This window comes from Balaenoptera ricei, chromosome 13 (assembly GCF_028023285.1).
Source record: "Balaenoptera ricei isolate mBalRic1 chromosome 13, mBalRic1.hap2, whole genome shotgun sequence".
Lineage (NCBI taxonomy): Eukaryota > Metazoa > Chordata > Mammalia > Artiodactyla > Balaenopteridae > Balaenoptera > Balaenoptera ricei.
The window spans coordinates 77,668,833-77,692,847 of NC_082651.1; the positions used below are offsets into that span (position 1 = coordinate 77,668,833).

Genomic DNA, 24,015 nt, shown 5'->3' on the forward strand with positions numbered 1-24,015 from the left:
GTTAGTTTTAAAGTTCACATGAAAAATAAACAGTGAAGCGTAACTTGAAAATCCTTAAAAAAAGTAATGATATAAGAACAGCCCCACCTAGTATTAAGACATATTTTAAAAGTACAATTATTAAAATAACATAGTTCTGACAATAAATAGATCAATGGAACAGAAACAAGAGTCTAGAAGAGAAACCAATATGTATGATAATTTAGTGTATAATATCAATGGCAATGCGTGTCAGTGAGGAAGAGATATTTAGTGAATTTACTAACATTAGGAAAAAATTATGTTGGATTCTTATCTAATTTCTTGCAACAAAATAAATTCCAAATGTATCAAAGGTTTAAACATAAAATGAAAAATCATTAAAATAATGGGGAAATAATCTTTTCTATTTTAACATCTTTACTGGAGTATAATTGCTTTACAATGGTATGTTAGCTTCTGCTTTATATCAAAGTGAGTCAGCTATGCATATACATATATCCCCATATCGCCTCCCTCTTGTGTCTGCCTCCCAGCCTCCCTATCCCACCCCTCTAGGTGGTCACAAAGCACCGAGCTGACCTCCCTGTGCTATGCGGCTGCTTCCCACTAGCTATCTATTTTACATTTGGTAGTGTGTATATGTCCATGCCACTCTCTCACTTCGTCCCAGCTTACCCTTCCCCTTCCCCTTCCCCATGTCCTCAAGCCCATTCTCTACGTCTGCATCTTTATTCCTGTCCTGCCCCTAGGTTCATCAAAACCATATATATTTTTTTTAGATTCCGTATATATGTGTTAGCATATGGTATTTGTTTTTCTCTTTCTGACTTACTTCACTCTGTATGACAGACTCTATGTACATCCACCTCACTACAAATAACTCAATTTCGTTTCTTTTTATGGCTGAGTAATATGCCATTGTATATATGTGCCACATCTTCTTTATCCACTCATCTTTCGGTGGACACTTAGGTTGCTTGCATGTCCTGGCTATTGTAAATAGTGCCGCAATGAACATTGTGGTACATGACTCTTTTTGAATTATGGTTTTCTCAGGGTATATGCCGAGTAGTGGGATTGCTGGGTCGTATGGTAGTTCTAATTTTAGTTTTTTAAGGAACTTCCATACTGTTCTCCATAGTGGCTGTATCAATTTACATTCCCACCAACAGTGCAAGAGGGTTCCCTTTTCTCCACACCCTCTCCAGCATTTGTTGTTTATAGATTTTCTGATGATGCCCATTCTAACTGGTGTGAGGCGATACCTCATTGTAGTTTTGATTTGCATTTCTCTAATGATTAGTGATGTTGAGCATTCTTTCATGTGTTTGTTGGCAATCTGTATATCTTCTTTGGAGAAATGTCTGTTTAGGTCTTCTGCCCATTTTTGGATTGGGTTGTTTGTTTTCTTGATATTGAGCTGCATGAGCTGCTTGTAAATTTTGGAGATTAATCCTTTGTCCGTTGCTTCATTTGCAAATATTTTCTCCCATTCTGAGGGTTGTCTTTTTGTCTTGTTTATGGTTTCCTTTGCTGTGCAAAAGCTTTTAAGTTTCATTAGGTCTCATTTGTTTATTTTTGTTTTTATTTCCATTTCTCTAGGAGCTGGGTCAAAAAGGATCTTGCTATGATTTATGTCATAGAGTGTTCTGCCTATGTTTTCCTCTAAGAATTTGATAGTGTCTGGCCTTACATTGAGGTCTTTAATCCATTTTGAGTTTATTTTTGTGCATGGTGTTAGAGAGTGTTCTAATTTCATTCTTTTACATGTAGCTGTCCAGTTTTCCCAGCACCCCTTATTGAAGAGGCTGTCTTTTCTCCATTGTATATTCTTGCCTCCTTTATCAAATATAAGGCGACCATATGTGTGTGGGTTGGGAAAATTATCTTTGAGTAAGTAAAACACTATGGAAGGAACTCAAATATTCATCAAAGTAAAATAGATAAGCACATGTGGTATATTCATACATGACAATAATATACAACAATGAAAATAAATGAACTATAGCCATCCACAACAACATGCTTGAGTCTTAGAAACATAATGATGAGTTTCCTTTCATATGGAATTAAATATGAGCAAAATAAACTATATTTTTAGGGATGCATACAAATGAGGTAAAATTGTAAAGAAGCAAAAGGAAATGATTATTACAGGAATCAGGATGGTGGTTACCTCTGGGGTAATGGTGATACTGTGAACAGGAGGGACCCATAGGAGGCTTCTGGGTGATGGCAATATTCCGTTTCTTGACTTGGGTTAGTGACTTTATGGGTGTTTATTTGATAGTAATTCATTAAACTGTTCACATAGGTTTATGAACTTTCTTGTATGATGGTTATATTGCACCATAAAAGAAGAAAAATCAAAAACAGGACATAGTTTGCTGTCTAGTATTTAGCATTATATCTTGGGCAAATTTTAATTTTGACATTATTTATATTTTTTAACGTCTTCCTAGATTCCTCTAGATTCATAGTTCCTAGCATTTAAAGGAATCTCTCACTTTTCTCAAGGGGTTCTGCAGCCCACTTTCTACGGAATGCTACAATATCAGTAATTAAATCATATTAGAGAGACATATGGAAAGCCACATATATGTGAATGACTCCTATCACAATTCCATTCCACTGCTACGTGGGATAAGCCTGGCTTTATCTTTCTTCCAGTATAATCTGGATTTCGCTTCTAGATCCATATAAAGCTGACCTCCAGTCCTGTGTTTATAGGATTGAATTTATTCACTTAATTTATAAGGATGAAATTTACCTTTCAAGGCTGTTGTGGCTTGAAATGCATGGTGGCTACTATGTATTTTAATGAAACGAGACAAATAATAGCCTAAATGATTGCTCTAGAACCAGATAATAATGTTCTTTCATTGCCTACATTTAAGGGAAATGGTTTATAAAAATGGGTTTGATGTGATTGCCTGTTGCTTCATCTCATTGGTTGATTTTTTTTTTTTTTTTTTTAACAATGGATCCTGACCTTTCTCCCCCATATACCCTAGGACATTTGTTTATTCACTGCTCACTAGAGGGAGGCCGTTTCCAGTTGTATTCCTTTTCAGAGGCTTTGTCTTCTGCATGGGAAATGGACTCCTCCAAGGCTACTATCTGGTTTACTGTGCTGAATACCCTGCTGAGTGGTACACAGACATACGGTTTAGCTTGGGTAAGTGAATCTGACTGCTTCTCACCCATACCCCAGTTAACACCCCTTCCCACAGGCTAAATCACCATTACCTCTCCCTATCCTATTGCAATAACCTTCCAAGGATTCCATTCCTTCCATACCCACCCCACGACCACCTCCACCCTGGTCTTTTCTCTGTATAGCAGCCTGAGAGATCTTTGAAAAACATCGTGTCATTACCCATCTCATAACCCTCCAATGCATTTCTGTTACTCTCAGGATAAAATACAAATTTCTTACCACTGCCTATGAAACCCAAATGTTCTTGGTCCTGCCCCATCTCCTGACTTCATTTCCTATCTCCATCCATCTCACTGTGCTGTAGCCTCAGTGGCTTTCCTGCTGGACCTGGAATACTCAAGTTTGTCCTGCTCCAGAGCTGTTGTATAGACTACACCCTCTGTGTAGAATGCTCAGTCCCTGTATACTTGGGGAGCTTGCTCCCTCCCTTTATTTAGGTCTCTATTAATTCACACCTCCTCAGAGAGACTTTTCCTGACCACCAATCCAAAGTAGTAGAAAACACTGATCATTGAATTTTTTTCATTATCTGCAAGAGGAACTAAAGTTCTTTACTAAAGTAAAGGTTCAACTGTTTGTACATTATTTTGGCTCAAAGGAAAAAGGCAGAGATTATCCTTAATCCCTCTCTTGACATCACATATCGTGTTCTCTCCATCAGCTTAGTACAGCTGCCTCTAGTTCTAAAACATGTGCCGACTGAGCTCAGCTCTCCATGACCGCACTAACTTCATCCTGGTCTGAGCCAGGATGACCTCTTGCCTGGACTGCCATGGTGACCTTTAGGCTAAACTTCCTACTTCCAGTCCTGACCTTCAGCAGCTCCTTCTCCACACAGCAGTCAGAGGGAACATTTGAACACACGAATGGCCAGAGGATTAGTTGTACGAATGCTGGTACATGCACCCAATGGAGTATTCTGGAGCCACAAAAACAATCAAACAAAGCAAAACAAAAGCAAGGAATGTCTCTGTGCTCATTTGGAGACATCTCTAGAACACGTGGTTAAATAAAAATAAAGTGTGCACAGTGTGTATAGTATGCTGCTTTTTGTGTAAAAAATTGGAGGAGGAACTATTGGATTGATAAAAAGGAAACTGTTTTTAAAAAGGGTATCTGTAGGGTTTGGGGTAAAGAGAATGGGATGGTGGGCAGAAATTTTCTTTTAATATAGTTTTGTCCTTTGAATCATGAAACTTCATAACTTAATTAAAAATCCAAATGAAAGTCGCTCAACACTGAGAACAGATAAATAAATGTACCTAACTGTATAGTTATTAAACTGATCCCATAACCACACAAGAAAATGATTTATGCCAGTTTACAGGAAATACAAAGAATAAAATAAGTTAGATGCCACCATGAGGAAGTAAGCCAGTCTTATCTAGAAAGGGGGACTTTCTGAGGGACCACTGTCTGGTCTTTTTAAGAAGTCAGTGTCCTAAAAAAAAAAAAAGACAGGGGTCTGGGCTAGATGAAAATGGCCTTAAAGGATGTAATGACCAGATGTCAGGTGTGGTCCTATATTGGACTTTGGTTTACATGAACCAGCTAGAAGTGGTATTCTGGGGACATTTGAGGAAATTGGAATATGCCTAGATGTTACATAAGATGAAGATCTGGAAGGACATGCACCAAAGTGTTTAATGGTGGTAGTTCCTGGGTGGTAGGAACAAAGTGTATTGGTTTCCTTCTTTCTGCTAATTAGCATTTCATCTTCCACAAAACATATATACTTCTTTTGTAATGATAATAAACTGACATCAGATCCTATTCTCCCCTGCTTAAAACCTGCCATCGGCTTCCTGTTGCAGTTAAAAATCCACACTTCTCACCGTATCCTGTAGAGCTTGATGGCATTTTGAAAGTTACCATCCTCTTCTCATCTCCTCATTACCACCCCCCCGCCACCCCTCCCCCATCTATCTTAAAGCATTAACTGTAGCACCTTCCTTCTGTTTCTTAGACATGCTGAACCTATACTAGCCTCAGGACCTTTGCATCTATTAGTCCCTCTACCAGAATGCTCTTCCTCAGATCTTTGTATTCTCATTATTCAAATCATAGGACAGATGCCAGATCTTCAGAAAAGCTTTCCCTATTGACCTCATCTAAAGTAGAGACACTTCCTCCCCACCCCAATTCACTCCTTATCTCCTTATCCTACTTTGATTTTCTGCTTTGTAGTGATATTATGTGATTTAAAATTTTTCATTATTTTAATTCATTTCTGTGTTTCTCCACTGAAATGTAAGCTCTATGAGAACAGACACCTTGACTGTTTTTCTCACTACTATATCCCTGGTGTTTAGGACAGTGCTTGGTACATAGTAAGACCTCAACACATGTTATCTGAATAAATGAATGAAAGAATCAACACATGAATGAGTCTCATACCATCCTTGTAAGATAGGTACTGTTAGAATCTACATTTTACAGATAAGAAAACTGAGGCTGAGAGAGGTTAAGTGACTTGTCCAAGGACACACAGACATCGAATCTAAGGTGCCTGCTTTTCCACTGCTGTGCATGCTATCTCCCCTCCCTCTCCCACCCCCTTGTCCTCCCTCCACCGGTGTCCCTTCCCAGGTTTCCTTTCTTCCAGGCTAATAATCTTTTGACAAGACAACATTATCAATCATTGTTTCATATCATAGCAAATGAGGTGAGAGTAGATGTGACTGTTTTTAATTCAACTGTTCTTGCTTTTTGCCTGATGTATTTTGTTTTTTTAGATTTATTTTATTATATTTTTATTTTTGGCTGCGTTGGGTCTTCGTTGCTGCATGTGTGCTTTCTCTAGTTGCGGCAAACGGGGGCTACTCTTTGTTGTGGTGCATGGGCTTCTCATTGTGGTGCCTTCTCTTGTTGCAGAGCACGGGCTCTAGGTGCACAGGCTTCAATAGTTGCAGCATGTGGGCTCAGTAGTTGCGGCACACAGGCTTCAGTAGTTGTGGTGAGCGGGCTCAGTAGTTGTGGCTTGCAGGCTTAGTTGCTCCGTGGCATGTTGGATCTTCCCAGACCAGGGATCGAACCCATGTCCCCTGCACTAGCAGGCAGATTCTTAACCACTGCGCCACCAGGGAAGTCCCCTGCCTGATGTATTTTGATCAGCACAAATACACTTGGCTGAGAGCTGGGGTTGGGCGTCTATGTGGAACAGTGAGTGATTCTGGGCCCACTGGGATGTAATACATAGCATCCCTGACCCCAGCTCTCCTCATCTCAGACCAGGGCCCTTTCTGTACCTGTGAATGGGGAAGGGGAGTGTGTGTGTGAACTGGCCGTGGTGGAAACCAGTTTGCTAGGTGCCAAGCTCTCCAATTACTTCCATGAGCGTGGGTATATCAATCAGTAGTGCTCTCAGCAATAAGTCACAGAAACCCAACTCTTAGTGACTTAAATAATTAAGAATGGATATTTCTTACTAACAAGATTGTCCGAAGGTAGGTGGCTTCGGCATTCCTTCAGCTGCTTGCTGGTGTCCTTAAGGTCCCAGGCACTTTCTGCTCCACTGTTGTGAGCATATTTACTTCTAGTCCTCATCGCAGCCACTTCATGGCTGCAAGACGTTTCCTGTAGCTCAAGGCATCGCATCTGGCAACGAAGGAAGAGGGAAGCCATAGAGGCACTGGTCCCATTTGGCCCCCTTTATCAGAAAAGCAGAAGATTTCCAAGGAAACCTCCAGAAGACGTCGCTTTACATCCTCTTGGCAGAACTAGGTCACAAGACCGTCTCTCAGCCTCTGTAGTGGGGGTGGCAAAGGAGAAGGGATTAGAGTTGGCTGTTGAGTTTACTGACCATGGTTTGATTATCTGTGAATGGGCTGAAAGCTTGCTATTTATTCATTCATTTATTTGTTTATTTACTTATTTAAGTATTGCATGATGGTAGGGCCTCCCTCTCTCCTTTCCCACTTGCCTCTATCACGTGACACTGTGCATTTTCAGCCCTTTGGTTTATGAAACAGCACAGCCCCTTCATTCAAGTTTAGGACCAGGGTTAGTTGCCCCCTCCCCCCCTTTTTGCCTTAGTTTCATTCTTAAAATTCGAAGTCAAATGCCCTTCCCTTCATTTTTAGAAAAACAACAACAACAACAACAAAAACTTTAGATTGTGAGAAAAACACGAAAAACAGGATACATTTTTAATTTCTCCCCCTCTTCTTTGCCAAGGTGTCTTCTTATTTATTTTGGGAATGGGAATCAACATTCATAGTGACTATATATTGCGCCAGCTCAGGAAGCCTGGAGAAATCATCTATAGGATTCCACAAGGTAATGTCTCCCCTGCACTCCAGATTCCCACTCCTCCTTGAGAGCCTGTCTCAGGAATTACACTATGAGTAACAAAGGGACAGGGGGCAGAGAGGGCACAGATGACACAATATATCCCAATATGTCCCTGACTTCTCCTGCACATCCCATCCTACCCCACAGCACATTTGCAGTCCTCATCTGAACCTGGAAGTTCAAGAGAGGAGCCCCCAGGATGGTTCATGATCACCATACCCTGAAGGTGGGAGGAGGGAGGGGTTTGGGGTAGGGTGAAAGTAGGCTGCCTCTTAGTTGCAGTAGGTAAGATTATTATGTGCTGTACTGGGGTTCTCCAGAGAAATAGAACCAATAGGATATAGATATAGATATTGATAAATAAAGAGATTCATTATGAGGAATTGGCTCACATGACTATGGAGGCTGAGAAATCCCATGATCTTCCATCTACATGGTGGAGCCCGCAGAGAGTAGGCAGTGTAATTTCCAGTCTGAGTCCCAAGGCCTGAGAACTGGGAGAGCTTCCGTGTAAGTTCCAGTCTGAAGGCAGGAGAAGACCAATGTCCCAGCTCAAAAACAGAGAGTGAATTCTCCCTTACCCTGTTTTTTGTTCTATTCAGGCCTCCAGCGGATTGGATGCCCATCAACCCTGGGGAGGACAATCTGCTTCACTCAGTCTGTTGATTCAAATGTTAATCTTATCCAGAAACACCCTCACGGGCACACCCAGAAATAATGGTCAACCAAATAATCTGGGCACCCCATGGCCAGTCAACTTGACACAAAAAATTAACAATAGTATGTACGGAGTGTCCATCCTTCCTAGGTTAGCAAATGAAGCCTAATCATGCATGACCAACAAATTTGTCCTCTTCAATAAGTCTCACTAGACTTACCTAGTGAGTAGTCAGGGGGTAGTATTTGTTTATTTCCTGCCACTCGTATGTTCTAAAAGGTGTAGAGAACCATATTTACGTAATCAAAAATTAGGATGGGAAGTCTAACAAGTACAAGTGCATTTTCAGAGATTAAGGTGCAGAATATTTGAAGTCCTAACTGTTCCCAAGTAACCAAGGTGTGAGGTTGACAAGTATAAGCAGGTGGGAGTGAATTCGTCCAAGTCATCCTTCAACATTTTTAGGTGGGTATTTGTGTAGGTCAATGGCTCTCACCCTTTTTGATGTAAATGCAACTCTTTATTTACATTTAAAAATTACTGAATTACGACATGATGTTGGCATAGGCTAATATCCACTGATTAAAAAAATAATGACAAAGCTACTTTGAATTCGGTAACACTTAAATGAATTTGAATGTTGCTAACATCCTTTCAGTACCTACATCAAACAAAAATAATACTGTATGTTGAGATACACCATTTGCTATATTCACAGACTACTTATAGACCCTTTGCAGTAGGCCAGTGTTTCCTCCTGGGGAATTACAGGTCAGGAACTGCTGATGCAATATCATCCTTAAGGAAGATAACTTTAAGGGGCTTTGATTTTTTTGTCTTCATTCAGTAACTAGAAAAATAGAGAAGAGCAGAGAAAGCTCTTAAAAGTTAAATTGCCAAAGTTAGTCCCCAACTATTAAGTTATGTTAGATAATGACTTAAAAACAAAATTTTCTTTGTATAAGTATGGAAAGAAAAAATTGTTTGGGGTGAAACTTTCCCAGTTTAGCGTGGGGCAGAAATATTGAGTGTAGATATATTTCCTAACATTATAAATGTGTTGATTTCTAGATACAGTTTTGAGGTCAGAAATAGAGGTTGGATAGAAAAGGAAATCTTTAAAATCAATAGAAACAGACTTCACCAGCCTCCAGTAGGGCAAAACCCCTGCAGCTCCTACTCTGTACTTTAAACCTGAACAGAGTGTACTGCTTTGCAGAAGTGGGAGGGCAAATGCCAAAGGAGAATCTGACTAATTCTCACATCAGTTCAGGTTTTTATTATTTTCACGTGCTGTGTTCTTTTAATTTGTGTGCGGTGGACATGCTGTGTGGGTGTCCAGGGAAGGAGTGAGAAGGTGAGTGGTAGCTGGAAATGTTACTTAATAGAACGAAACAATCCCCAACCTCCTGCACCTCATCCTTGTCCTGTCCGGAACCAGTAGTCCAGCAGCTGTTGGAGATTTGGATGGAGCTCATCCAGCAGTTGGGGCCACTCCTCACGATTCCAGGATGTTCTGAGGGCTACAGGATGCTGATGCTGTTCTCCCTTCTCCCCAAGAGGATTCCACCAAACTCCCATTACTCTGAAGGCAGTCCAGCCCCACATTCATCCTAGGTTCCTTTATGTATTTTGGAACAAAGCACAGGGGTTTTAAAGCAGCAATGATCTAGCACTGATGATTGACTTGTTGATTCTTCTGCACGCAGGTGGCTTGTTCACATACGTTTCTGGAGCCAATTTCCTTGGCGAGATCATTGAATGGATCGGCTATGCCCTGGCCACTTGGTCCCTCCCAGCACTTGCATTTGCATTTTTCTCACTTTGTTTCCTTGGGCTGAGAGCTTTTCACCACCATAGGTAAACTTTTCAATCAAGGTGGCAGTGTCCACGTAGCTTTCTTCTCCAAATAGGCTTTCATTAACACACGGAGTCAGATACAGACACCGAAGAGATTTTATTTTATTTTTTTAAAAGGTAAGGTTGATACAATTATCCAGACGGATAAATTCTGACTTTTTGGATTTTCACTGAGGTTGGAATTTAGCTGGATGACAGTAACAGTAACAATTTTTTTTCTTCCTATGAGCAAAAACAAACCCAGGTAGACAGGAGCACCAAAGTGACTTGGGAAGCCACATGCCTCCTTGTTGAAGAAGGCTTCCCAGAGAGAAGCACTCAGTGTCCACATGAGTTAGTTGACCCAGGCTCTGTGCCCTCCTATCAGGCTTATCTGGCAATGGCTGCTGTTTGGCAGTGGGCTACAGGTAAGAGGAGGTACAAGATGTAGATTCCATTTCCGTGCTTCAATTCACTTCCGCCACATCTCTCCAAGTGTGTTCCATAGGTGGGAGCCCAGGTTGCACTTTCCTAAGCTTCACAGGTAATTCTGAGGTACAGCCAGGATGGATAACCACTGGGGAAAAGTACTAGCCCTGTACCTAGTGTGCCTACTATTTTTAATTCTAGGTTTGGTGCTAACTGTTCAGGTAATCACAGAGCCCTGGAAACTCTAGGATTATTTTCTTGGAATCTGTGTAATACCAGGGCTTATTTTGGTACTCTCCTCCTTCCTCTACCTCCACCCTCCATAAATCATTACCAAGGTCATTGCTGGCTTCCTGGGAAGATAGGGTCAACAATTATGTACTTGTGTGGTGCAGTTTCAGGACTGTGCCATCTGTTGGGGAATGCTGGAAATTGCAGGGGTTTAGACCCATTCCCCTGTGGGTCTAGCCTAAAGCTTTACTAACTCCTACCTCCCTCCCAATCCCTGAACCTGGGATGGGGTGAGGACAAAAGAGTTAAGGAAAAGTATCACCGGAAGGGAAAGGGTTACAGACTAAGTTGCTATCAGGCTGTAAAGGCAAATGTCAGATCCCTTCGCTGAAATGGGGCTGGAGGAAAGAGAAAGCCTGTGGTTACTGGTGACAGAGGGGATGGATGCCCAAAGAGAGAACGGACTTGGAACCAGGACCCTGAAGGAACCCCTTATACTCCTGCATAGGTGTTTTAGTCCTGCTAATGATTAATTTCAAAGTTTTGAAGGTTTAAATAAGAATGTGTTCTTTTCCTTGGAGTGGAATTTATGCAGAGACCTGTGAGAAATGAATGAAACAGCAACTCTCCTCATGACGTATTCTTACCCCCTCCTTTGCTTGGTGGGGAAGGGCGCCAGAGGGTCCCCAGCCTGGAAGGGGGTCAGTGTAATCGTTCTCCCCCATTCAGGTAGGCCTGTTGCCCACCAGAGTCAGAGGGGCCGGGGAGAGGACAGGGCATCAGCCAGCAGTTGGAGGGGCCCTGAGAAGGGTGGCCTGTGCTGGGCTTGGTCACGGGAGGGATAGCAATCCCACCAGAGGGTTCTAGCTAGTACAACAGCAAAATCCAAACTGAGGCCCTGTCCTATTATGTCAGCCTGCTTCAGAGGGAAGGGCGGAGGGCATCTTTTTACAGGGCTTACTGGGGTTTGTGAGAGGCAGCTCAGCAGACCTCAAATCACAGCACGGAAAACCAGCCACCTCCTGTGACATATTAATACTATTTGTCCCCCAGTTCAAACTATGGTACTTGAACAGAGTGTACCATCTTAATTATAACTTGAGAGCTGCCAGCTTCAACTAGGTAAGAGAACAGCCTGGTCACTTAAAGGGAAAGCCTTTTTACAAGATGTATTAGTCTCCCTGGGCTGCCGAAACAGATGACCACAAACCGAGTGGCTTAAAGAACAGAAATTTATTCTCTCACCGTTCTGAAGGCAGAAGTCTGAAATCAAGGTGTGGGCAGGGCCACACTCTCTCTGAAGGCTCGAGGGAAGAATCCTTCCTTGTCTCTTCCTAGCTTCTGGAAGTGGCCGGCAATCTTTGGTGTTCATGGCTTATAGCTGCCTCACTCTAATCCCTGCCTCTGTCTTCACGTGGCCTTCTCCCATGTGTGTCTGTTTCTGTGTCTCTTCTTCCCCTTCTCATGAGGACACCAATCATATTGGATTAAGGGCCCACCCTGCTCCAGTATGACCTCATCTTAATAAATTATATTTGCAGCGACCCTATTTCCAAAATAAGGTCACATTCTCAGGAACTGGGGGTTAGAACGTCAGCATATATTTGGGGGGAACACAATTCAACCCATAATACAAGGTAACATTTTCTTGGCGTTCCCAGGCCTCATGAAGGGCTATTTTTCCTGGGAACATGACCAGTTCTCTAGGGTTAACATTGCCCATGCTCTTTGGGGTCTCTGGTTCCCTGTATTTCTCAGTTGAATCCACTGAGTACTTCTTTCTGGCTATGATGTATTTTTCATTGGGTAAAATACACATCACATAAAATTTACCATTGTAACAATTTTACATGTATAATCCAGTGGCATCAGGTGCACTCATCCTATTGTGTGGCCACCGCTGCTGTCCTCTGGCTATTACGTTTATTTCTCAACATGAGAAGCTTCAGCATCTACAAGAGATAGGAAGCAGGAGGGAGGAAGATGATAGATAGATGGCCATCTGGAAGCGTCAGACCCTGAACAACTGCAGGCTGATTTGTAACAGGCAAACAACATATGCTCTTTTTGTAACAGGGATTTGTAACAGGGATTCCAAACAGATCAAACCTCAGTCGTTGACCACTGCTTGATTGTATTTATAATTATTCCTCTCTTGTCTTTTAGATTCTACCTCAAGATGTTTGAGGACTACCCCAAGTCTCGGAAAGCCCTCATTCCAGTCATCTTTTAAAGAAACCAAGTAAAAAGGGAACAAAGCTCCCACAATCCTGTTGAAAACCATCAAGCTGCTGAACCTGTAACTTTTTAAAGTCCCATTGTGTATATGTAATAGTAGGCCTCTGGCGTTCTGGCAGCTGGCCTGAGGGTTCTGCATGGGCCCCCTTAGTGTTTCCTCCCATCCTCCCTGTCCTGATCTCCTACTGAAGCTTCAACAAGGCCCGTTGTTTTACGCAAAGACATCTACTTCTTAGCTATTCCTCCTAGAAAGTGCAAAGTTCCCTATGTATTTTTTTCTTTGAAAGACCCAAGTACAGGTGGCTTTATACCTGCTCTGTATCAGTGTAAGACAGCTCTGTAGTCGAGAAAGTTTTGAGTTGAGGGCAGTGCTTATAGAATTTATTAAAGGTGCACATTTGACACGTATACAAATCCGCAGCGATTTAAATTCTGAAGCTGCACGGACCCAGAGCAATTTTTCTTCCAAATGAAAACCCACTCATGTGGGTTTTCCTTAGTTAACTGTGAAAAATGTGAAATGATTAAGTAGACTTTTAATAGGGGAGTTCTGTCTTCATATTGCTGAAAATGCAACGACGCATTGACTCCATTTCAAATGTGTGCATTGTCTTAGTGCCTCTGTCTTCCTGCAGAGTCCACAATCCCTGTTAGAGATATCATAGGCTAATCCAGAAAGCTGGTGTGGATTTTACTGAAGGTCAGATTTTAATGACCACAAAGAAGAAGAGATGACTCTGGTTGACTACCAAGAGCAAAAAAAGTGTTTTACAATAGACGGCAAATTCTTACATTCTTAGAAACTGGTGGGAATATCCAAATAATGAGTGTCAGATAAGGAAATCACCGAATAAGAGCATATGTTGTTTGCCTGGACAAGACGTGTACCATGATGGTAAAGCATCTCAGAAGCACCCAACAACTCTTCCCTTCTGGAGTTTCTGCGTCACAGTCCTCAGGATCTGATCAAGAAGGCGTTCCCTAGGGGTGCCTTGAACATCAGTTCTCAAAAGTCCTGGGAGCAGAGGCTGAAAATTGCAACCGGAGGGACGCCTCTAGGCAGAAAACCTGCTTTGTTTGGCTCCGACAGTGTTTCTCACAGAGTCTGGTTTTCTTTTTTTGTTTACATTCAAAGTTTCCAAAATTTAAAAATTAGGAGGTTTCTGCATTCTCTAGTGTCCTTTAAAAAGTTGGAGGATCTGGACCCATGGAGCCAGCTAAGAGCTGGGACTGATCAGCTGGTAGACATCAGAATTTGCAGCCTCGGTGGAGGTGTCACCTTTGCATGGGTGCTGAGACTTTGGGCTCTTTAAGGAAGGGGCTGAACATTCATAATTAGAATGTATGACGATATTTGTCTCTGTAGGTCTAGGTTTGTAGTCAGCATTGGTAATATTTAGCAAACCCCTTTGAGAATGAGCACCAGTTTTATCAGATGTAGTGCTAAGTGCAGAAATTCACTAGGATAAAACACACAGGACACTCAGAAGACCTGAAGATGATGTAGATTACTGAAAAATATAAATTGTAATCATATATATACATGTTTTGCTGTTTAAGTGCCTCTCGAATCATGGATGTTAAGTAATTTTTTTGAATTAAAAGATCCCCAGACTCATGAAGATTTTCATAAGGTGTTGCACTGTGTTTGTTCCCCCTTTATTCTTTTTTTTTTTTCCTCCAAGTGTTGCTTCCTTTTTTTCTCTTCTCTCTTCATTTTGCTAACTTGAAACTCAGGGCTCTGAGCTGAAAATAAAAGAGAAATATGACTTATAGAGCTTGTCACACAGCTAAGAAGTCCAAGCAGGTGCAATAAAGGCGCAGGAGAATGTGCTAAGGCTGGAGGCCCCTCCTAGTGTTCAGGGATACATGGGGGAGTGGGAGAAACACAGTGAAATAAATCTTAAAGTGTAGCTTGGCCTCTGTGAAATAAAAGACTCCCTGTTCTCTCCGTGACATTGAAAACTGCCTTTATTAAATCCTTTATCTTATTACCATGTAAAACATCCAGACCGGTCCTTGAAATGTAATAAGTGCTCAACAAATGATAGCTACTATTTGCCCAGTGTGTGCAATCTCAGGACGAAACTGCTATTCAGCAATTGCATGTTTTTGCCACTAGAGGGTGCTCTCTAGAATTTTATTTAGGCCAACCCTGATTTACTTAGGAAACGCATGTCTGGAAATTTAAGAAATTCTACTGTCATTTCAAGTTAACATGATCGTGGACCTTCTTAATTTAAAAATAGGGTCGAATAACCTTTATGTAATTTTAAATATTTTCTTGATAACTGAGGTATTCTCTGCTGTAGGGCTATTCAACTAGATTTCTCTGTTTAGGTCTAGAATACGTATGCAGAAGGAATACAATAAAGGTCTGAAGCCTTGCTCATCCCTAAACATATTTCCCTTTTCTCCTAAAACTGGAGTGCAACAAAAATATGGTTAATTTACAAACTTCAGAATAATTTCCATAGCATAATAGATTAAAATGCAAAACTATTTAACATAAACCCATGAGGAGATTTATAAAGCAACTATTTTTTAACCAATGAATTCAAAATCTGAAATAGCTGATTCAGACAGATAGGTGGGAAATAGACATATGAAATAAAATGAAAATGTACAAAGATGGATCAATAAAATATTACATTGCACGAAAGCTCAAAAAAGTTCAAGATGAAATAATCTGAAAATATAGGAATTTTCTCAAGTGGAAGAAAAAGCTAAGTTATAAAGGGGACTCCCAAGAAAATTATGTCTGATTTCCTATACAAGGTGTATTTATCTTCTGAAAAGAATGGTGACGTTATTGCTATAAGATAATCAAAAATTACTCTTAGAAGGAGATAACCCTTTTCATTCCTCCATAAAAGCCAGAAAAAAAGAAAACCAAATCCTTGATTTTCATATAGCAAAAGAAAATCTTAATACAAAAGCTATTATATTTTTATGTTCTTGCTGTCTAAGCCAGTCTATTACAGTATGCTCTTCAAGAACACATTTTAATCACTATACACACTGCTCAAATCTTGATGTATCCCTAAAAGAATAACATCAAGATGGCTTTGATTTTAAGAGAGGCAACAATATAAACGTGGTATTATGATGGCATTTAATAGAAAGAAATGTGAACATTTAAAAAAATATAAAAGCCCAATATAAAGATCCCCCTCATATAACAGACATTTTACTTTAGAAACTAATTGCACATTAAAGAGTTGTTTTAGCCAAATGTGGCGTTCACAGAATTTAAATGTGCTCTCAGCCATTCAAATGGTCTGATTATCCAAACGACCACCAAAAAACAGTACATACACTGAAAGGCACGCATTTCCACACTTTATCTAGTACTTTTGCGTAAATTTTCCTTAGCACTGTTGATTGTTTTTTAATAAAAGGTGCCATCACCATCTGTGCAAATCTAAACAAATCCTTTTCTGAAACCTTTACTTATTTCATAATACTAAGTCTGAACTATTTTCCCTCTTTGAATAAACATGTTATTTTCATTTCAAAAAAAAAAAATATGGTTAACTTAGGCTTCTTTGGAGTGGTTTTTGAAATTAGGGGCTAAAATATGACAGTGGCTTTTCCTGGTGGGAATGTTTTCCTACTGGCCTGTAGGAGGTGCTGTAATGTTTTGTTTTCAGAATTAAAGGGCCAAAGCACATTTAAGACATCAGCTAAGATTGGGATTGACATATACACACTACTACATATAAAATAGATAACTAATAAGGACCTACTGTATAGCACAGGGAACTCTACTCGATACTCTGTAATGGCCTATATAGGAAAAGAATCTAAAAAAGAGTGGATATATGTACATGTATAACTGACTCACTTTTTGCTGTACACCTGAAACTAACACAACATTGTAAATCATACTCCAATAAAATTTTTTTAAAAATAAAGTAATAAAATTATAAAAAATAAAATAAAAAATAAAAACAAGCAAAAAAATGTAAAATAAGACAATCTAAACAAAATAAAATAGTTAAAAAAAAAAGACATCAGCTAGGTCCACCCCTTTGTATCACAGATGCAGACACTAAGACCCAGTGTTAACTGCCTTCCAAGGTGTTGCATAGCTGGTCTTAACTTATCCCTTTAAGGATCAGAAGTCTTTTTTTCTTCGTAAAGCACAGCAGACTTTTACAAGAGAGACCCAGCAGAGCCTACCCAGACAGGTGTGAATTTGAGGCCTGAACACACTCATTCACTCAGCAATCATTTTTGAGTATTTATGATATGAAAAATGGTAAGGGGTGGGAGGATATTGTTGAATTAGACATAACTCTTGCCATTTAGGGCCTGCCATTTGGATTTCTGAAGAATTCATGCAGGAGAAAAATAGCCAGAGCTTAAGTGCTGTGTCACAATTCAGATACACACTGATTGTCCTGGGCATTGGGTGGAAACTGTTTTTTTCACTCTGTGGGGGAGGAGCTGGCTGATGCCCTTATCTTGAACCTATTTGATAAAATGAAGGTGTAGTAGAGATGACATTTGTGTTCAGCATGGAAAAGATGTTAAGTCACAACTTCCCCTCATTCCAAACACTTATCTTCATGCAGAGCAACATTGGTTCTGCCACGTTCAGAAGGAGGAAAGACTGCTAATGAGAAATTTGCAATTAAATAGTGACTTGGGTGGTTTAAACTCTTTCAAAAGCCAATAAATAAATCTATGATTTTACTGTCCTGTAGTTTTGCAATAGCCATCTTGACTTCTTGTGGTAACCTCATGGGAATCTCACCAAGAGAAAGCTCTTGGCATGTGAAGGAATGGACTCGTGAAGAGTCGTTTCCATTCTTGCCTGGCTTTTTGATTCTCTAATAGGCTGTGGGCTGAGGTCCGGGCATGGCAAATAAGCAGGGTAACAATAAAGGTAAGGCAAAACCTTCTAGAGAAGGCTGCTGATTGTTTTATAACATCTATACTATCTCATGATAAAAGAAAGAGGCATGGTACCACATGGTAATGTGGGTGCTTGGATGATTTAATAGCCATTGAATGGATTTAATTTCTAAATAAGAGATTTGCTTTTTCTCTCTATAAGTCCACTGAGCCTTGATCTTAAACGGTTCTGTGTTACTTGTGTCTTATTTCTTCCCACTAACCATAGCTTGGGATTTGGATGAGTGAAATATGTCTTTGGGGAAGGTTAAAGTATGTACTAAGCTGTGTTAGTTCCTTTTGTCCTAACCTTTGCGGGTGCAGGGCTTGGCTTTTCTCACTGTAGTCAGAGTCTAAGTGAAAGATATCCGGTATCCTCTCCCACGTGGCAGACTGGCTGGGAGGAGGAGGGGAACAGAGAGAGAAAGTGGAGGAAGGTGGGGACTTATGTGGGAGGAATGGGATGGGGTGGTGGAAGGTCTGCAGTGAAGTGAGGCAAAGGGCCTTGGGAGAGGGTGGCCTCTCGTGACGGAGTGGTTTCTTCTCTTCCCCTTGTGTCCAGGTCTGTATAAGCCAGATACTTTCCTTATCCTCGCAGGGGAAAAAAATCCCTCTGAGAGAGAAAATAAGCTCTTCTTGGAGCTCCTTTTTTTATAAGGGAAGAAGCTGAGTTCCTTTAAACACAAGCCATATGGCTGTGCCTCATGATAAATAATTTAATTGTATTTCTGTCCGCTCACCTCATAAAGATGGTTTTCAGTCTGTGCAGAAGTGACACTTGTGAAAAAGAGGTGAAGGAATTGTTCTGAGAAGCGTATGGCAGCATCCAAGTTCCGTGAGGCCAATGGGGAGGGCAGCCCGAGGAGCCAGCATCCGTCAGGGTTTTCCCTTGTCGTGGTCTTTGTTTTCCGGTACTCCAGAGGCCCCAGAGAAGAGGATCCTTTTGGGGTGCATTTTTCAGCACTGACTAGAAAGCAGATACCATAAAAATCCATTAAATTTTGTTAATTAATTCATTAATTCATTTTCAATAATGTAAGATTCTTACACTATACAGAGAGAGGTATAAATATAAATGTAAACTGTGTTAAGTTAAAGATATATATTGTACAAACTCTAGGGCAACAACTTAAAAAAGAGATATAAATAATAAACTAATAGTGGAAAAGAAAAACAACCAAAAAACTACTCAATCCCAAAATAGTGCAGTAAAAGCAGAAGAAATTAAAAAAAAAAAAACAAAAAAAAACCCAGAAGGGGAAAATAGAAAATAGTGAGATGGTATTTGTGAGGAGTCTGGGAAGGGTTCATAGGGACAGTCACATAAACTGGGCCCTCATTATGTCCATTATGAAACTAGAGATGAATTTTAAATATGGACAAAACTCTCAATATATTTTATTGAAAATTTAAGATAGAAAAATGTAAGAGATGAAAATGAGCCCTGTAGCCTTCTATACAGTAGTCATTTGGACTCTGGGGGCTCTATCTAATCCTTACCTGGTCTTCTCAATGCAACTGAAGTCTACTCTTCCCCGACATATGAGGCATTACTCTTCCCAAATTTACAGGTGCCAGGAATGCTCTAACCCTCTCCATCCCCCACTTGGCAACTAGCAGAATTATTAGCAGAGCTTCATGTAGCTGAAACACCACCACACTTTATCAACAGTTCTAATGCACTCTCCTCCACCCTAAAAGCCATAGAAATATGTTAGGTAAAAGCAGATTTCTTCTGCCCTGTACTAGTTTGATAGATTCATCATTTTCCTTTAGCCTATAAGAACTGTAAGAAAAACCCAGACGCCTGGCGATCACTGAAGACACGTCATATCAAATTTTTCATTCATTAAGCTAATTTATATTGAGATAATTGGATATCCACATGCAGGAGAATGGATTTGAGTCCCTATCTTACACAATGAACAAAAATTAACTCACAGTGAGTCATAAAGCTAAATGTAAGAGCTTAAATTATAAAACCCAATGAAGCGAACATAGGAATAAATCTTTATGATGTTGGATTAGGCAATGATTTCTTAGACATGATGCCAAAAACACAAGCAATAAAAGAGAAGATTGGCAAGTTGATCTTTATCAAAATTAAAACCTTTTGTACCTCAGAGGGCACCACCAAGGAAGTAAAAAGGCAACCCACAGACTGGGATAAAATATTTGCCAATCATATACCTGATAAGGGACTTATATTCAGAATATATAAAGAACTCTTACAACTCAATAAAAAAGACAGATAATCCAATTAAAAATGGACAAAGGATTTGAATAAACATTTCTTTAAAAAAGATATACAAATGTCCAATAAGGACATAAAAAGATGCTCAACATTATTAGTCATTAGGGAAATGCAGATCAAAACCACAATTAGATGCCATTTCGCACACACTAGAATGGCTATAATCAAAAAGACAGATAATAATGAGGGTTGATGAGGATGTGAAGAAATCAGAACCCTTATACATTGCTGGTAGGGATACAAAATGGTGCAGCATCTTTGGAAAACAGTTTGGCAGTTCCTGAAATGTTCCTGAAAATGTTAAACTTAGGTTACCCTATAACCCAGCAATTCTAGGTATTTACCTTCTTCTACTTGGGTTAAAGCACCAAGTGACCTGAAATGACACTCGGTTAAATATCTCTTGGCAGGGGTTACTTTGGTTGACCCTTTGTCACAGGGTCGGCCTGCAGCAGGGCAAAGAAATGGAAGCATAGGAGGAGCCGACAGAGGGGAGAGACTGGGCAGTGCTTGGAGTGCCCTCCGGTGGGGATTGTTTAGACGTGCAGCAGGGGCTGTGGGCAACCGGGGGTTGGGATGAGAATTATGGACACCCCATGGACTGGGGGAGAGAGGCCAGAAATGAAACAAGGGGTAAACCTCAAGGGAGAGAGATTTGATTAACTATAAGGAAGACAAAGAACCTGGCTGTGAATTCCCCATCACTGGAGCATTCAAGAAGAGGCTGGGCTATGGAGAACAGAGGTTCCTTAGAAAACTAAAAATAGAACTACCATACGACCCAGTAATCCCACTACTGGGCATATACCATGAGAAAACCATAATTCAAAAAGAGTCATGTACCACAATGTTCATTGCAGCTCTATTTACAATAGCCAGGACATGGAAGCAACCTAAGTGTCCATCGACAGATGAATGGATAAAGAAGATGTGGCACATATATACAGTGGAATATTACTCAGCCATAAAAAGAAACGAAATTGAGTTATTTGTAGTGAGGTGGATGGACATAGAGACTGTCATACAGAGCGAAGTGAGTCAGAAAGAGAAAAATAAATACCGTATGCTAACACATATACATGGAATCTAAAAAAAAAATGGTTCTGAAGAACCTAGGGGCAGGACAGGAATAAAGATGCTGACGTAGAGGAAGGACTTGAGGGCATGGGAAGGGGGAAGGGTAAGCTGGGACGAAGTGAGAGAGTAGCATGGACATATATACACTACCAAATGTAAATAGATAACTAGTGGGAAGCAGCTGCATAGCACAGGGAGATCAGCTCGGTGCTTTGTGACCACCTAGAGGGGTAGGATAGGGAAGGTGGGAGGGAGACGCAAGAGGGAGGAGATATGGGGATATATGTATATGTATAGCTGATTCGCTTTGTTATAAATCAGAAACTAACACACCACTGTAAAGCAATTACACTCTAATAAAGATGTTAAATAAATAAATAAATAAAAATTAAAAAAAAAAAAGAAGAGGCTGGAAGATGACTTGGGGAAGGTCAGGTTGAATGGAAGCCAGGGTTTAGACTAGTGTTCTCTAAGCCCTTCAAAGTTTGTGACTCTAAGCTCTAGGCATTGACAAAATTCCTGGTTGACAAGTTTTCCTGGGCCAACCTGGCCTACAGTTCCAATTGGTTTATGGAAATCAATCCAGCCCTGCCTAGGATCTCTCAAGACATCAGTAATTCAGTTGCATTGGGTTCTGGGTCTGAGCCAGTAACACCTGGATGTGTGTGGATGGAAAAATGCAGGACTCAAGAAGTTTAGCTCAGTTCCAGGGAAAGCTGTACCTCCTGGAGCACCAGATTCTGGGCAACAACTACGGAACTTCTGTCTACAGAAGTGGGGTTAGTGCTCCAAAACACTTGTACTACTTGCATTCAAGGGAACTAGTGAAGGAAAAAAGATGGAGAAACTGTGATAGAGGAGAAAAGGCTCTAGAAAGATGATATATCAGTGACTTGATTATGTAAATCACTTTATTAGACAAACTTTTTTCTTTTTCATTCATTTTTAGGAGAAAGAAGAACATAAGAAAGCAAAATGATAGTAGAGATGTCTTTTCCTTATCAACTTGATAAGAAAAATTTATTTACAACAAATTGCATCTGTTTCAAGTGTATATGTGATGAGTTTGACAGTCATAAACATCAGTGAAACTACAACTGTAATCAAGATACAGAATATTTCCTCATCCTCATAAAAGATTCCTTATGCTTCTTTGCAGTCCATTCTTCCCTTCACCGCTAGTCACAGACAACCACTGATGTGATTTTCCTCACTACAGGTTAGTTTGTATTTTACCTAAATGGAATCATGCAGTGTATACGCTAGTATGTGTTGGTTCCTTCGCTGGGCATAACACAGCAGTCATGAGACTCGTCTGTGTTACTGTGTGGATCAGTAGTTCATTCCCTATTATTGCGAAGTAATATTGCATTAAATTTGCCAAAATCTATACATTTTATTTATCCTTTCACATGTTGATGGATATTTGAACGGTTGCTAGTTTTTGGCGATTATAAATAAAGCTGTTATAAACATTTATGTATAGATTTTTGTACAAACAAAAATTTAATTTCTCTTGGGTAACTGCATAGGAGAGGGATTGTTGGATTATGATATGCTTATGTTTACAGGAAACTGCCAAACTGTTTCTGAAACTGAGATGGGTGAACGGTTTTTGTTTCTGTTCTTTTAGTTTAAACGGTTTCATTTTTTAGAAAAAGAAGAAACTGCCAAACTGTTTTTCCAAAGTGGCTGCGTCATTACTTTTTTTCTAGACGTTTTGTAGTTTTATGTTTTTCATGTAGGTCTATAATCCATTTTGAGTTAATTTTTTGTAAGATGTGAGATATGAGTTGAGAGTTCATCTTGGTTTCCGATGAGAAGTTGTGATCATTCAAACAACTGTTGAACTTTGTGTGTCATTTTTTTCGGAAATCATACTTCATGATTTTCTCTTTATCTTTGTTTTTCAACTGTTTGAACCTCATGTGCCTCTTCAAATTTATCCTGTTTGGGGTTCATGAAACTACAGAATTTGTAAATTTAAATCCTTTACCAAATTTTGGAAGTTTTTGGCCATTACTTCTTCAAATATTTTTTCTGCTCCCTTTTCTCTCTCTTCTTTGTCTAAATTACATTTACACATATGTTAGACCTTTTGAAATTGTTCCATATATCCAAGAGGTTGTGTTGACTTTTTTTCCTGTTGTTTAGACTGTATACTTTCTATTGATCCATCTTCAAGTTACTGCTTTCAGAAGAAAGCCACAAGAAGGGGATGCTATTGTTTCCCATGCAGCAGATTTCAACTCTCCTCCAAAAACTGCCTGCTTTTGTTCCACCTCTAGAGTCTCAGGTAGTTGTTTTCATATTTTGTCCAGATTTTATAACTCTTACTTGCAGCAAGATCAGGTTTTTAGGTGTTCATTTCCCAATACAGTAAGCAGAAACTAAAGGTAATATTTTACCTTGAAGTCAGCATGGGTTTAACCCAACCACTCATGATTTATACAGCCGTATTTCACAGATGGTTCTCAATGAATCAATAGGTATAATGACTTAAAGTCTGTAAAAAATAATTAAAGAAAAATTAAAAACTGTTCATTATACCACACTTATTCATGAAGAAAAGAACTCATACATCTATAACATTTTTCATTGATTTACCCCTAGTTAACTAGAAAGATCTTGCCGACTCTCAATGCCTCGGTTTCATTATCAGTTTTTAAAAAAGTTAGACTATACTGGCCTTCCCTGAAAAATATTCTACAGTGATAAGAGATGTTGCTTGCAAAAATGTTGTGTGGTTAAATATATTCGGAATCTGTAGGATTAAGCAAAGTTGAATAGGGTTCTTTTCTGCAGTATTTTTCAAAACCTTTAATATGCTAATACATGTTCTGAGTTTCCAAAAAGAGGACAAGATATTACTTATTTTTGCTTTTGTCTCAG

General features: G+C 39.9%; 1 protein-coding gene across 1 annotated transcript in view; it reads left to right on the forward strand.

Moving 5' to 3' along the window:
- SRD5A2 (steroid 5 alpha-reductase 2) overlaps nt 1-13,131 on the forward strand; it is a 57,421-nt gene extending 44,290 nt beyond the window's left edge. Inside the window, exons 2-5 of the mRNA XM_059942926.1 lie at nt 2,997-3,160; nt 7,379-7,480; nt 9,863-10,013; nt 12,819-13,131. Coding sequence (XP_059798909.1) covers nt 2,997-3,160; nt 7,379-7,480; nt 9,863-10,013; nt 12,819-12,885 — 484 coding nt within the window. The 3' untranslated portion in view covers nt 12,886-13,131. The remainder of the gene's footprint in view (nt 1-2,996; nt 3,161-7,378; nt 7,481-9,862; nt 10,014-12,818) is intronic.
- Nucleotides 13,132-24,015: the final 10,884 nt, after the last annotated feature.